The sequence below is a fragment of the Clytia hemisphaerica genome, unplaced genomic scaffold, assembly GCF_902728285.1.
Source record: "Clytia hemisphaerica strain Z4C2 unplaced genomic scaffold, Clytia hemisphaerica genome assembly, whole genome shotgun sequence".
Taxonomy (NCBI): Eukaryota; Metazoa; Cnidaria; class Hydrozoa; order Leptothecata; family Clytiidae; genus Clytia; species Clytia hemisphaerica.
The window spans coordinates 364,284-380,648 of record NW_027104215.1 but is presented as its reverse complement, the minus strand read 5'-3'; the positions used below and the strand labels follow the sequence as shown (position 1 = coordinate 380,648).

Below are 16,365 nucleotides of genomic sequence, written 5' to 3'. Positions count from 1 at the left end.
GCGCGGAGGACGTTTTTCATTTTTCTCTTCGGAGTTTTTTTATCAAGCATTGATTTGTGGATGAGGTTGTCAAACGCAGGTAACTCTTCGCACCTTTGTTGATGTACAGACAATTTGGGTTCTCCTCCTTCAAAAGCTGTCCTGAATACTCGAGTTGTATATTTAACTTTTTTGAAAAAAGCTGAGACGTAACCATTGAATTTGCTGATAGCAGTCAAATTCTACATGTTACATCTATCTGTTGTCTTAGAGATTTTGATCGCCATGATTGTTTGATTGATTGTTCAATGACTTGAAAATGTTTGCAGCATTTTAATTCTTTAAATAACCACTAAACTCTTAAACAAGACGACGAATTGGCTGAAACTCAATTTCTAGATCAAAAAACGGTCAGTGGGCATATTTTTTAATTATTGATTATTCTGAGTCAAACTTTACTAAGCAAGAATCAATTGTTTATCTAGCTTTAAAATTCCCTAATTTGGTGGTATGCTAATATCTGAATAACGTTTTTCTTCACAGTTGAAAAGTATTTTTCATATTCCCTTTAAAATATCTTTCAAATGAACAAACAAAGGAATTTAATGGATAAAGTATTTCAAAAATTTAATACATAGTAGCTTAGCAATCTGGGAATTGGACTGATTTTTCAAACCTACCCTTTGGACACGCAACGTCTTATGGACATCCAATGGACGGCTTGGACCTTTGGACGTCCTAGAAACGTACATTAGACGTCCAAAAGACGTTTGTGCTAATTGGGTAAGGATTGTGCTCATTATTAAATAATCTTATCTGTTATACAAGAATAAAGTGAAGAAGCTTACTGAATTTCTTTACTGGAGGAGGAACAATGGTAGAGTCGTCCTGCATCTTACGAATCAAACAAATTTGGACCTACGATAGAAACAGAAGCATTTCAGGAACAAACATTTTCAAAATAGTATTCAAAAGTTAAGAGCTTAAATGGTCATACTCTGACTTTTAAAGCTTCTGAAGTATCGATGATGTTCAATAAAAAAATGCCCAGAATTGCCTAGAATACTTTTCATGAAGATATTTTCTTTTTTAGGCTACATAAGCATTCCCGAGTTACCCCAGTCTTTTTAGAAAGGAGAAGCAATATTAGACAAAAATATTATTGAAATTTTGGGAATTAGACGTTTTGTTAGAGACAATGCACTTCCTAAGGCATAATAAGGCATCTCAACAAATTGTGCAAAAGTTTATCACCACTAACACCCACCATCCACTTATTGAAATGGTCTGACACAGTACTTTTTCTGAGAAACATCAAAAAGGCATATTGAACTGAAGATTATGGGAATGGCCGTATTTAATTTTTCAGGCCAAAAAAATATCACCTAGACTGAAAATGTTGGTTGGTCATTACCCAAACCTTAGATTTGGAAGTGGGTACATTGGGAAAATTCATTCTAACTAAATTTTGGAAATTTTGTCCATGGACGGGTTTTTGTTTGAGTTGATTTTTAAAGTTCAACATTTTCCTTTGGCGTTAGATTTCTGCATTCTCAAGCTTGAGAAGATAAAATTCTTCTTTAAAATCATTTTTTAATGCAGGTCACAGGTCAAAAGTCAAATGTCATTGACATGGAGTTACCAGTCATATAAACTACAGGCCAGCATATTATATTCCACTAAAGTTACCCATAGAACAATTTACAACAGTGGAATTTTACCATCAGTAGATACCGGGTGTGCCAAAAATAAGTTACCCTCTTTGGTTTGATATTGTAGGCAGTAAAAAAGAGTTTTTTCAAAGATTGTTTCGGAATCATTCATTCAAAAGTTATGTTCAAAAACCTAAAATGTCAATTTCAAAAAATATTAAAAAAGAAAGTGAATCATCCCTGTAAATACAGGGTGAATCAAGATGAGCTGCAACAGTTCAAGCAAGGCATTTTTCTCAAAACGTTTACCTTCTCCACCTTTCTCAACGATGATGCACATACAGAAAAACTTTCGGAAACTTTTGGAAAGATGTTGAAAATTTTGTGGGGTTGAAGCATTCTGCATCTTGTTTATGCCCAAGGGGAAAACAGAAGTAAAAAAAACAATGGAGATAAAGAAAACATAAAGAGTGTTACAAGGAGCAAGACTTTGTATTTTAATGTTTTAGTAAAAGAAGTCCTTTCTCTCATAAAACGATACCTTGTTTTTAGCCTTTTTTGACATTTTTTGAAATTGACATTTTAGGTTTTTGAACATAACTTTTGAACCAATGAAGTAAAATTAAAAAGTAACACACCAAATTTTAAGTTAGGCTTTCCTCTGAATGATTTCGAAACAATCTTTAAAAAATCTCTTTTTTACTGCCTACAATATCAAATCAAAGAGAATAACTTATTTGTGGCACACCCGGTATATGGTATTTTGATTTGGGGGAACTGCGCTGACAATATAGAAAAGATCCACATTAAGGTGGCAATCACAAATCGAAAATTGAGTAGAATTGAGTCGGTGAGTCGGTAAATTTATCGGACTTTTTCTGTCGATGACGTTTCCTTCGTTCAAAAATTTTATTATTGCCGATTTTTTACGAGCGATTTCTAGCGCATTCGCGGCATTTTGAGTTTTTGTCAAATTGCTTATCATTACATGCGCCATTTTGGGTCGGAGGTCACGCTGTTCAAAGGTCATAATTTGAAACCACCTATAATACGGAGTTGTTTTGGCTGTTGGCTGGCTGGCAGTTTCCTTTAAGAATACACTCCAAAGATGGATGATGGAGGTCGGACGAGAAGAAGAATTTCATTCATACTTTGCTACTTTCAAAGGGACATTATCAAAATCAAACGTTTTACCCAAAATTAACTTTGGTTACACTTCGTCCAGACCTTGTGACCCAGAAAATAATCTGTATTATTATATAATTATATATAATTATTATAATTAAGTGAACAAAAAAGTAAAATCAACACAGTTTGTTACGATATTTCGTTCTATTTTCAAAACTTCATCAGGTATGATACTGCACAAGCGTTAACACATTTTTAAATGCTACAAAATCAGTGATGCATAGATCAAAAGCGAGAAATAAAAAATTCTAATGAACAAAGGAAAAGATTCTATAGGGAATAAAACAAAGAAAATGTTAAAAAGATTTAATAAAAATAGGTGCGTAGCGATACGTAGCGATAATATTTACAACGTTATTATTATAGTTATATAAGCTAACAATCTTTTTAATTGCAAACAACATGGTTTCCGATCTGGCAGATCCTGGCAGATCCTGCCTGAGCCAACTGCTCTCTCACACAGAACGACTTGTCCACCATATAGAAAACTACAATAATGTGAAGATATTACACTTCTTTCTTACCATCATTTGCTGATGATACACGTCTAATGAAAGATTTTAAAAACCTTGCTGATATTATTCAGCTCCAAGATGACCTGAACGCAGTCTGTGAGTGGACTGAACTAAATAACATGAAATTGAATGTACTTAAATTTGAACATCTCAATTATGGTAGAAATGAAGAACTTAAAGAACTTTCCAAATACTTCTCTGATACCCAAAAGGTGGTAGAGACCAAGACTACAGTCAAAGCCTTTGGGATCACTTTAGATGTGGTTATAACATATGAAAAACATATAATCGACAAAGTTAAAGGCATCAGTCCATGGATATATCGAACTTTCAAAACAAAGGACCCTACTGTAATGCTAACCCTATGAAAGACATTGGCAGTCCCTCACATTGATTACTGTTCACAGCTATGGTCACCATCCAAGAGACACCAAATCCAGCGTCAAAAATCATTCCTAAATGGAATATCCTCTTTACAAAAACTGAACTATTGGGAAAAACTAAAAACTCTAAAACTATACAGTCTGGAAAGGCATAGAGAAAGATATCAAGTCATCTATACTTGGTATATCTTAGAAAAATATTCTCCAAATTTCAACCACTCTGAGAACAAAGGGGGTATCACATGCTACAGAAACCAGAGGCTCGGACGAAAATGTCACCTTAAAGAAGTAAATTCTAAGCACAAAAACATTTGGAGAGTCTCATTATCTGAAGAAGGACCTAAAGCTTTTTAATTCTCTCCCATTCTACATTCGTAATATCACAAACTGCACAAAAATTAAATTTAAAAAACTACTTGACCTTTTTCTTTCCACACTGCCGGACGAACCACTGCTCCCAAATTATTATCCCTACAGGAGAGCAAATTCAAACAATATGAGAGAAATGGTGAATCATTAGAATTCCAAATTGGATGATTGATTGAGAGACTCAAAAAACCATCAAAAGTATCAAAAGTAAGTATGAAACAACCGTTAATGCTAGATTTGTAGATAAGGAAAAAGCTTTGGCTCTTGCTCAGAGCTTATTTCTTATTATAAAATGTTAAATTCATTCTAACCCATGACTGTAAAACTCTCAGTAACGTTGATACTCGTCTCTTTATATAGGGGCTTCTCTACCCAGTGAGATTTTCTCTGCTAGCCACCCCAATGGAAAATGTGTCCACGAATAGTCCTCATCCCGATTGAGTAAATCGCTAATTCCACTTGAATTTTGTGGCTGAAAATGATCCCATTGAGAAAAAAAAGAATTAACATATCCCATATTTATTGACTTTGAATTTACTGTATGAGATTCAAACGTTCACTAGAACATTCTCCTTCCTTTACTTCTCCTAGAATTTAGAAAAATATATTTTAACCCAGTTGCTTCGACTTCAAATTCCACCCATTGCTGGATTAGCTTAGTCTACACAATAGACAGATCCAGGCTTTTAGGCCTTATTCTTGGTCTATAGGCACTGCTATAGGCGGCCACTAGTGACCCCCACCGGGAATTGCTTATTAATAGGTTAAAACATAATAGACAACATTCATAAAAGATGTTTATCAATAGAGATTTTAAATAAAAGAATGTTTAAAACACAGCTGATTGGCTTAGGTTTCGAAACTCTCTATTGTTTCATTAAAACCTCAGTGCGCATGCGATTTATCTGGAGAATTTCAATATTCAAAACAAGAGCAGTGCTCATAGCCCGAAGAGTAGGAGTTTTACGCTCGAAACGAAGGAAGATACGACGTAGCCTAGATTAGCTAGCCTTTAGAAAAACCTACTGGTAAAAACAAGTTCTAAACTTTAGATATAGGGTGCACAACATACTATACGTTAGCATTAACTCACTAAAGTTGACTTGTCATGAAATAGGAATTGTGTAATAACATTTTTCTCTTTAAAAAGCAAGGAATGGTCTAAATACAATCTTCATATCTCTTGTCATTCATGTTTCATAACTATAACTTTACTTACGGCCTCATCACATTGAAAGAAGTCTTGAAAGATTCTTTCACATACCTAGATATTGTGGTTACCATTGAATTTCTATTGAAAAATTAACAAAGTTTTTGGATTCTAGTATGGTTAGACCGGTCTAACCTCGTATAAAACATCAAGTAATGAAATACTGAAAAAATCAGGGGTTGAAAAAAGTTTTTATCAGTTATGATACAGCTATTTTCTACTACAAAGTTGTTTAAAAAAGATTCTTTCTGGAGCAAATGACGTCACACGAAAGAGAGATTAGAAGAAATTTTATACAAAAAGGAGGTCTTTTAAACACCGGTTTTGCATCTAAAAAGAGTATGCAAAGTTAATTTTTTTTAGAATCTTCCTTACAATCTAGTTTTTATATTTATAAAAAGTAGATTGCTGACCTGTGGAAAGGAATTTCTGCATGACTGATCCTTTTGTTTCGATAATAACATCAAAGCGGGAATTAATTTTCTTCTCGATTCTTTCTTCCCTTTTTCTTTCTTATCAGTTCACGCTTTCTCTCACATTTTCAAAGCGTGGTTAGCTCAAGCGGTTAATAGATCGTCTGTCTCATATGCATGGGGTTTCGAGTTCGATTCCAATGGATGTCCAATTTTTTCAATTCTTGATTCTTTTTGTGATTCTCTCATCACTTTAATTTTGTATCACATTTTCATTAGAGTGAAGAGATATCAACGCATTATGTAATGTTAATTGCTATTAGTAATTACGCGTTCAATTCGAATCTATGAACTGTTCCCTCCTAGTGAGGAGTTTGATACTCTTATAACAACCGTATTCATAAGCATTGAATACTGAAATTCAAATAACGACCACGCAAGAAAGGTAAGCAAACGATTGGATCAAGTTCCAAACATTTTGACCTGGAAATCAATTATTATTCTGCCTTTAATTTTAAAGTATATATCATAGCTTATCTAAATCTTCAAAAATTAATTTTGTTGAAAATTGAAACATGCTTGATGGTTAGCATTGCTATTAATAATGTTTTTGAATGGAAAAACAACCAATTTAAAGGAAAAAGTCCAATGAAAATCAAGAAAAACGGCGATTTCCGGCATATTTCCGACATTCACGGCCGGAAATATTTTTCTCCAAAATCTGACTCGACCATGTTTTGGGCATTGTTAGTACGCATCTTTGAGCAAAAAATCAGAAAGAATTAATGATAAAATCTCGAGAAAATGCCAAAAGACCAGTTTTTCCAGCATATTACCGACATTTTCGCCCGGAAAAAATTTTGTTTTCAAAAATTGAGCTCCGTCACATTTTGGGTATTGCCATTTTGCATCATTGTGCCAAAAATCAGAAAAAAATAATGAGCCAATCCTGAGAAAATCTGGTAACAGACGGACAAACGGACAAACGGACAAACGGACGGACGGACGGATTGACATCTGTTAATTTATAGGACCTCCACCGGGGTAGAATTGAAAAATTGGACACCCATCGGAATTGAACTCGGAGCCCCATGCACATGAGACAGACTATCTAACCGCTTGAGTTAACCACGCTTTGAGAGTGGGGAGGGAAAGCGTGAACTTATAAGAAAGAAAAAGGAAAGAAAGAAACGAGAAGAAAATTAATTCCCGCTTTGATATTATTATTGAAACAAAAGGATCAGTCATGCCGAAATTCCTTTCCACACGTCAGCAATCTACTTTTTATAAATATAAAAACTAGATTGTAAGGAAGATTCTAAAAAAAAAGCTGTTTTCTTGGACTACCTTATTGTGTTTATGAAAGATTTACCGATGTTTAGCCATTGAATTTTATATTTTATTGAATTCTATGATGCTAAGATTGGTTTTAAGGGGAAAAACATTTACCCTAAAAATCACTTAACTTCCCCTTTAAAATACAAAGTTAAATCAAAACAAAAATGGGCCATTCCAGAAAATTTTTGCTACCCCCGTCGGACGACGTGCATTTTTTAATTTTTTCTAGCCTCGGAAATAATTTTTCCTTTCCAGTGGTGATCAGAAATTCCAATAAAAATTCATGTACTTTTGAAAAATGCATAGAAAATTCCACTTTTTATTGCTTTTTTTAATTCAATTGCCTTGGAAATTCATACATTTTCTTCTCTCGCCTTGGAAATTTTGAATTTTGGTGAAAATTTTTGCCCTTGGAAATCCTGTGTCGTCCGCCCCCCCCCCTGTTAAGTGTTACAGACAAATTCTGGAATGGCCCAATGGTAGGGTAAATTTTGCTGCTTTGATTGGTCAGTCATTTGATGGCTACCGTAAGTTGGTCCAATGTCGACATCCGTCTTCTAATTTCAACATCCTTCTTTATAGATAGAAATAATAAGAAGGTCGAAATCACTGATAGACTAAAAGTTTTTCCTCTTATCGCACTAATCAAAGTCAATCAGCGATTTCCACCTTCCTCAGTTTCTATTGTTCCTATCTCTAAAGAAGGGTGTCGAAACTAGAAGACCGATGTCGACATTAGACCAACCTACGGTAAGCAAGTTTCCCTCCACTGATGCAAGTTCCCCGACTTCACAGTATGAAAGACACATATTTAGTTTCGTTTGGAGGTATAAAAAAAGGACGGGTACAAAATGCATAAAACATAATACATATTGCATAATGCATAATGCATAATATTAGAAAAATGTCAATTTTAGAGGCTATAATAAGGAAAATTTGAGAGATAACACTTTCAACAAAACAAATATACCATTTTCTACCAGAAAATAAAAGGTAGAAAGCTGTAAATTTGAATTTTGGATGATGAAGAAAATCCATGATCCACTGAAAATGGTTGTTGCCATTTTGATTTTCATAGTTGTATTTTACAGAACATAGTATAGTGTAGAAAAAACACGAAAATATCTCCTCCGTATATTACTTTTCTTACTCGAAAACGTAAATTTCAAAGCAAGATCTTTATTCAGGGTTTTCTCAGAGATCTTTTCGAACAATTGCTAATAAAGTTAAACGGGTTTTCCCTCTTACAAACCATTAACCATGTGAATGCTTTTTGTTAGATAAGCCAATATAAATTAAAGAGCTTCATGAAAAAGCTAGATCAAAGAGAATCTTTTTACATTCGAATGTTTATGTGTTTACCTTTGTTTGAGAAAGAAGAAGGGGAAAACCTTCCTGATCAATCTGATCTGTTGCATCTTTTTATTATTTATGCTGACAGAAAACCCTTTGTTGCAGGGGGGGGTCAACATCCAGATACCAGACCCATAGCCGGGTGGTGGTGTCTTTTTTTTCTTTAAAAGTCTGAAAAGTCAAGTTGGTATTGATGGGGGTGGGTATTGATGGGGGTGGGTCCCCCTTTTTTAGAAAAAAAGAGTTATCCTCAGTTGGTATTGATACCAAAATAGGGGAATGGTACCCCTTTTTTTAAATAATATGATTCAGAAAGTTGGTATCCATATCAAAATGAAAGCAAAACTTTCCTAATTTTTGCTCTTATAGCTAGAAAATACCCCGGGGTACATATCAGTCTAAACAGGTTTCAATTGGATTTGTTTTAGCTTTTGAGTATAATGACTGTAAATGAGTAATAAGTATAAATGACTTTGAAGTTTGTTTATTTTGGACTTTTTCGATATTTTCTCGAGGAAATCAATGAGGTGAATTTTGCGAGTCTGTAGTTTTTTCCGTGTTTAAGTCTAAACAGAGCTTTACGCCGAAAATACATTCGAATTTTCAAATGTAAACAGCGCTTTGAAAATCGAATGTTTTTGAGTGTTCACACGAGCGCGCAAATGTTTTCGAATGTTTAGAAACAATTTATTTTAGTAAGTACGTTCAATCTGGACAGTCTGGAAAATGTTATTTGTCACTCGATCTTTCGAAATCATTGAAATCTTTTTTTCTGAGAGGGGAAGGACTCAGATATTTTCTTTTTGTAAATGTTGCATACCGGTATTCTTTTCATTAAACAGAGTCAAAATGTATTTTTTTTCAAAGAATTATGATTTATAATCAGGAAACACTTCTTAGTAATTTTAACTGTATTTGGGATGCACAAGTTTATTGGAAGGGCATTATTTTTGCCCAGAGTTATAGCTTCAGTTTTCATTTTATTCACTTCTTTGTTGTTCACAATTCTTTATTTTACTCTCCAAAAAGCTTTAGATTTTTTTTGGTGTTGTCAATGATGATGATGATGTTAGTGCAATTTAAAAACGAAGAAGATGGGAAGAAGAAAAAACCGAGCTTTCTTCAGTTTTGAGATGTTTTTGAATTTGAAATGCGTGCTGGAGCTCAACTGCAATACAACAAAGGTTAGTTAACTTTTATTAATTGTGGATTCTTGATATTATTCAAGTCGCAAATGACAAGAGCAAGAGAATTCTCTCACTGTCAACTGAAGAAGGAGTTGTGAAACTTCTACCACCTCAAAATTGGCCGAAATTCATGGAGAATCCCTGACTCAGCTCATTATTATTTGCTGGCAAATGCTAAACCCCCTACACTCTCCTCACTTTAGATATTTAATTTCCCTACAGATGAGCTAAGGCTCTTTCATTTTCTGATATCCCTGTTCTGGCAGAATTTAGATTAAAATGCTATGTTATGCTATTATGGTCTTTTTATAAAGAGAATGGAAGTAAAAGATGGGTATTTATGCTAACCATCCCTGTCTCACTGAAAGTATCTTCTTTATTTCTAAGATTAAGGATTGATGACACAAATCTTGATTTATATTAGATTTATTTATATTCTTTCTTTTTCTTCAGGATGTAGAAAAAATGGATTTCAGATGGTTTTGGAGTCGTTTTTTTCTGGATTTTTTATGTCTGAGCAACAGAAAGTTTAAAATATATTGTACATTGTGTATCAAAAAGTCACCTTGTCTCGTTGTTCTAAATCTGATATCTAGTCCTTCTAGTTTAGATACATCCCTGTCCTATGAATGAGCTATAAAATATTTCAGAAAGAAGAATAAAATTAATTTCTTTCCTTTCAATTTTTGCAAGTTTCTTGATTTTTGAAGTTCATTTTGGGACATTTCGCCTGTTTTTTCTTCCCCGCCTCCTTCTTAAAAAAAATTCACTTTTTTCTACGCCAATCAGATTCCACGTCTTTTTCCCGATCAGCCAATCACAGTGGCTTGTAGAGGGCATTACGTAATTTTTTGTCTGGTCTGTAATTTTGATGTTTTCTCGAATCCAATGAATTTTCTTTAGCAGAGGAATGGGGCCCACTAAACCTGCAAATGCAGCGATTGTATTGGCTATCAAAAAGCCATTTTAGATTTTCTTGAAAGCCAGATAAATTGCGGACCGAACCGTGGGTCGGGGCTATTTTTTCATGGTCCCTATCTCGAATAACAGGAGATCAAAGTCTGGACTTCGAAATTTCCTTGGACAAAATAACTTCCTGAAGAAAATATTTAAGCCATAAAATTAGCCCCGACCCTAGATCAGGTGCCCCTATGTGCAGGCCACCCTAAACAGTTGTTTTTGACCCTTAAGCCTCGGCCGAGTCGTTGCTTTTTTTGATAAACAGCAATTTTGGGACCTTACTTCAGTGGTCGTTTACTCGCGGTTTTTGACAGTTTTAACAAAAGAGTTTGCCCTAAACTTCAGTTAAAAGGTTATATTTTCACAATAAATCAATTACACAATATTCTGAACTTGTTTATACGTTTAAATTTGAGCTCAATACTCTTCATTATGAAAATCGCAAAATTTGATAAATTTTACAGACCAGAAAATTCACCTCATTGACACACTCGAGTCAAGTTTTATTTTTGATCAAGCCTGAAGCAAAAACATTTTTTCTGTGATAGCATTTAGTAATGAGTAAATCTATTCTGTTCTAAAATTATGTACTAATAATAGCTTCTCCTAGTTTTTTCACATCAATTATATTCATATAATATTGATTCAATTGATTTTGGTAGCTTCATTGGGTTTGTTTTTATTATATTGTCAGTTTTCAGTCATTTTCTATTTTAGCATATGACATTTTTTGTGTTGTGATGAAGAAAGAGTATTTCAAAAATGAATTTCTTTGAAGTTTCTCTTAGTACCCTGTTTGTGTGGGAGGGGATGGGTCCCCTTTAAACAGCTTTAAACTCAAATTTGTTAGATTGGTATTGGTACTAAATTAGGGGGTGGGTCCCATGATATTTTGTCAAATTCAAAAAGTCATGTTGGTATCGATACCAAATTAAGGGGGTGGGTCCCCCCTTTTTTGAAAATTATGATTTTCAAGCTGGTATCGATACCAAAATAAGGGGGTGGGTCCCCCCTTTTTCTTAAAATTATGATTTTAAAGTTGGTATCGATACCAATTTTGGGGTGGTGGTGTTAACTTAGCTCAAAAGGTCAAAAGTCAGTTTTTTGGGCTATGGGTTGGTATTATAAATGTTGACCCCCCCCTGTTTGTTGTTAAGCTGGGAGTAAACCATCAAACATGGTTCTTCAAACATTTGAACTTTCTTGTTGAATGGTTTGCGCGGCATTTTCCAACATTGTCTCAAACATTTATTTTGTTGCATTACAACGGCTTCTTTCTTTTGTTTATTTTTCAAATCACGCGTTCGAAATCATAATATTTAATGTTCGATTAGCAATGCAATGTCTTCCTTCTAGGGAAACCCAGAGTTGAATGTTTGAAAGAATTATGAACTTGTTCAAACATTGTTTCAAACATATTTTTTCATCTTTTTGTTGAAAAGATACGATTTTTGACTCCGCAAACCATCAATCGATATGATTTCAAACATGAAACGTCACGATGTTTGAAGAACAATGTTTGACGGTTTGCTCCCAGCTTTATGATTTGAATGTTTAATTTCTCTTTCTTACTTCTTACTTCGTGATACTTCGTTATTGATTATGTACTTTATGGTACTCATCCAATTCGTTGAATCCGATGATTGACCATTACTGTTGTACTGTTAGAGTCAGCTCTCCTGAAGTTGAAATAATTAAGAAGCAGCGGTTCGTCTGGCAGTGTACTGAGGAATTGGTCAAGATGCTGTTTAAAAGTTTGTTTGGCACAGTTTGTGAGGTTTCTAAGGGATTTTGGCAGAGCATTGAAGAGCCTTGGTCCTTCTTGTGAGAGACAACCTCTCCAGATATTTTTATGTTTGACATTTATAGCTTTCAAATTGCATTTTCTACCCAGTCTCTGATTTGTGTAAGAATGCACGTCGCCTGCCTCGTCATTGTAGTTGAAATTGGGGGCAATGTCTTCTAGTATGCACCACGTGTAAATGATTCTGTACCTGTCTCTTCTTCTTTCAAGACTGTAGATTTTCAGTTGGTTCAATTTTTCCCAATAGTTTAAGTGGCTCAACGAGGGGATACCGTTCAGGAATGATTTTTGTAGCAGCTCTAGTTCTTGAATGAGACATCTCTTTGATGGAGACCATAGTTGAGAGCAGTAGTCAAGGTGTGGAATGGCAAGTGACTTCCAAAGGGTTAACATGACATCATCAACGTCCTGTTGAATAATTATGTAGTCCAGCCATAAAAACGATGATAGAGCCATGCATAATTACTGTATCATGCATATTGCCAGGCGTCCGCGCTCGATAGGATCGATCATCGGAACGGCTCGATGAGGGATCTATATGTGATCGATGGATTACTTATCAATCCGGATAGGAGATCGATAGAGGATCGATACTCAAGATTTTTTTAAGCTTATGATTAGTTATCGATCTATCATCGATCTATCATCGATCTATCATCGATCTTTTATCGATCTTATCGACCCTATCGACTCTATCGTCGATATTATCAATGCACAATCGATTTATAATCGATGACGAATCGATTAACGATCGATGACAAATCGATTAACGATCGATGACGAATGGATTAACGATCGATGACGAATCGATTAACGATCGATGACGAATCGATTAACGATCGATGACGAATCGATTAACGATCGATGACGAATCGATATACTCGATTGAAATACTAGCTCGATAATGGATCAACGAAGGATCGATACTCAAGACTTTTTAATGGCTGAATCTTCCATCGATCTCCTATCCGGATCGATAAGTAATCCATTGATCACATATCGATCCGTCATCGAGCCGTTCCGATGATCGATCCTATTGAGCGCGGACGCCTGGATATTGTAATAATTATGCATGGTTTTATCATTGTTTTTCTGCTGGACTACATAATTATTCAACAGGGTGGCCTCTTTGAAAAAAGGTCTATATAGGTAGAGGTAATAATTTTTTTATATATATATGAGAAAAAAATCATAGATACCTGTGGCTGCTGTGGTGGTGGGAGCCAAAAAATTCGTCTTTCATAAACAGTTTGCTTAAAAACTCTGAAGCTGAGGTTTCTTCTGATGATGGATAAAAACATAAGCAAAGTTAAGAATAATCTTACATTCATTAACCTTTAGTAAGCGAGTGATTATCTCAGCAGGGTTGATGGTTACAGATGACGTTTTAAGGAATCGTATCGTCCAATTTTTTCCTTCATGTTCATACCATGCGTACCGTGGTTACAAAATCCGCCATTTTATTTACAAATTCAAGGACTTTCGCTTTCGTTTTTTTTTTTTTTGATTTCTTAAAACTCCAAAAACTTGGACCCAGTCTTCTCGAAAATTTAAAGCTCAGTTCTCATTGGATAAGAAAGAAGTAGGCGTGGCATTTACCACCTCCGCGTAGTCTGTACACAGACTCCTTTAGCCCCTTTTCTCTCTTGTCGGTATGATTGAGGCTGTCTATATTCAGTTTAACATAAATATATTGATATTTAATACGAAACTTATATGTTTATTTTGTTAGTGTAGTGTAGTACCCTGAGTATCAGAGGTTAAGTTTTCAAAAAATATATTAACCTCTGAAGACCAATAATAGAAATTTTATCGCGCATGTGTCAATCTAATCACTGTACAAAATATCAAAGATGAAGAGCAAATATTACCATATTAATGTCTAGCAGACTGCTATGAGTATGCAGTTTACGATTTACAAATTCCCCAGAAACCTCCAAGTGTAATTGAAATGAGTTTATTTCGAAAGAAATCTTTTATATGATCCCCAAATGTATAACAGTAATTACTAAACTTTCAATTATGGAAATGTCACTTTGATTGAATCGAAATAATAGACAGACTTTATGTTATGATTCTCTATCACTGACTCTTTTTACAAAGCATTGATGACTTTTTGTAAGTTGTGTTTTCAACGACGGGAATAAAAATATCAACTTTGTGCCTCATCCAAGATCTTGGATGGTCGTCATGGTTACTTTTGTCTTCGTTGATTGCGCGCTGAATAGAATCTCGATTCGTCGGCACAGCGTCAATATATGATTTTGACCTGTGCTATTCACGGTAGTAGTGTAGGTCAGGGTTTTTTTGACTTTATCACCTTTTTTTGCCTACTTTTCCTTTTGGTCCCCTTCACATTCCCTATATTTATAGGGCGATTTCCCTCTTGTGTCAGAGTTGCCTGAAATGGTCTCCAGTCATGTATGGATAGGCCCCATAGCTTAACTGCAGCCTTCTTTAGGCATAGTAGGTCCCCCCTTTACCCTTCTTTGGGTAAATTTTTATCTCATATATATGATAGTACACGGTTAGCCAGGAAACCCTCAGCCCTCGCGAGCCAGCGAAGCTGGCGAGGGCCGGGTATCACCCAAAGTCGGTTGCAGGCAAAAAAGTGCTGCACAAGCTGATTTGTTAAAATAGAGACCGAGTTTGTACTAAAACAATAGCAAAAAAATTCTAGTTTTACAATCGGGATATTATCGAGTCGTGTTCTTTTTCTCTAAAGCCTTTTTGTTTGCTATCAAATATCATATGTTTTTGGTCCAGCGCGGTTAGCGAATGGACCTTTTAAGAGCACGGCAATGTTAGTGCGGAACCAAGTAGTAGCCTGCAATATCGGATCAAAATAAATACATTATCCCGATCAAAGGCTAGTTCGCAATTTCACTGTACCCACATTGAGTAGTGCTACGAGGGTACGAAGTCCGTCAGTTGAGAGAAATTAGTTTTTCATCAACAGAGTCGAAATTAAAACCTCAAATTTATGAGGCTGTACCATTTTAGCTTGGAGTTTTTTGTTGAAAGAGACCAACATGGGCTAAGGTAAGCATTATAAAAAACAATATACAGTATCAAGATATTGTGCCTTTCCATTTTAGATTGGAGTTATGTTGAAGGTTTGGAGTTATGTTGAAAGAGACGAACATGGGCTAAAGTAAGCATCATAAAAAACATGAGCTCAAAGGCAAGCATTTAAAAGAGTTTTTATCAGGAGAAATTCTTCTCGTGTTTTTTAAAATTTTATTTAGCAACACGGAAGACTCCGTTACATGCCATAGTCTACAGGTCAATGTGTGTTATCACTACAATGACAGTCATTAGTTATCTTATCAAAAGAGGGTTCCTCTGTAGTAGCAAATTTTGATGGAAAATGAAAACAAAAACAAAAAACAAAAAAATATATATGGTCAGAGTACTGCCGATAAGATTTTTAAAGAGATAGAGACCCTAGGCTGTAACAGGGAGAGCAGATACATGGAATAATGAAGTCATGTTTCTGAAGGTATAGAAGTCATAAAAAAATTTTTTAGAGTGAAATTTTTTCTAATATTCATAATTTGATGTAACAGATAATATATTTTTATGATTTATAACTCATTATCTTCTTGGATTATTGAGATTTTTTAAGATAATGTTTTCGAATAGTTATGTCATGAATTTTAAGGATTATCTGTTGTTTTTGTTAAGTTGAAGAGCTTATAGGAGGTCATCAGTTGACTCAGATCTACTCAAATGAAGTTTTCGGCCCTTTAATTCAATAACTTCTTGTAGATCAGCGGGCCATGTAGTATCAGTATTATCCAAGATACTACATCCTCAAGCTCAGCAGTTCTTTTAAAATAGCGCTGATTAATTAGTTTCATAAATTATTTTAATTACTCTATTTTGTTGATTGAATGTAAGTCCTTAATTGGGGTAATATAGAATAAGATATTTTTACCTTCTGCCATTTTTTCAATATTGATGTCCTTCTTCTTCTACAGCAATTTTCAAAAAGGATGATGTTTAGTTTCG

The 16,365-nt window shown here is 34.7% G+C and overlaps 1 protein-coding gene across 3 annotated transcripts in view; it reads right to left on the bottom strand.

The window, feature by feature from the left end:
• LOC136815706 (putative nudix hydrolase 6) overlaps window positions 1–13,830 on the bottom strand; it is a 49,199-nt gene extending 35,369 nt beyond the window's left edge. Inside the window, exons 1-2 of one of the 3 annotated variants that reach the window (XM_067072149.1) lie at window positions 13,551–13,830; window positions 828–897 (exon numbers count right to left, since the gene is read on the bottom strand). In XM_067072149.1, the coding sequence (XP_066928250.1) occupies window positions 828–897; window positions 13,551–13,682 (202 nt within the window). In that variant the 5' untranslated portion in view covers window positions 13,683–13,830. Of the gene's footprint in view, window positions 1–827; window positions 898–7,796; window positions 7,872–8,017; window positions 8,117–13,550 lie in introns of those variants that run through there. The other 2 variants (XM_067072152.1, XM_067072148.1) reach the window with 2 other exon arrangements.
• Window positions 13,831–16,365: the final 2,535 nt, after the last annotated feature.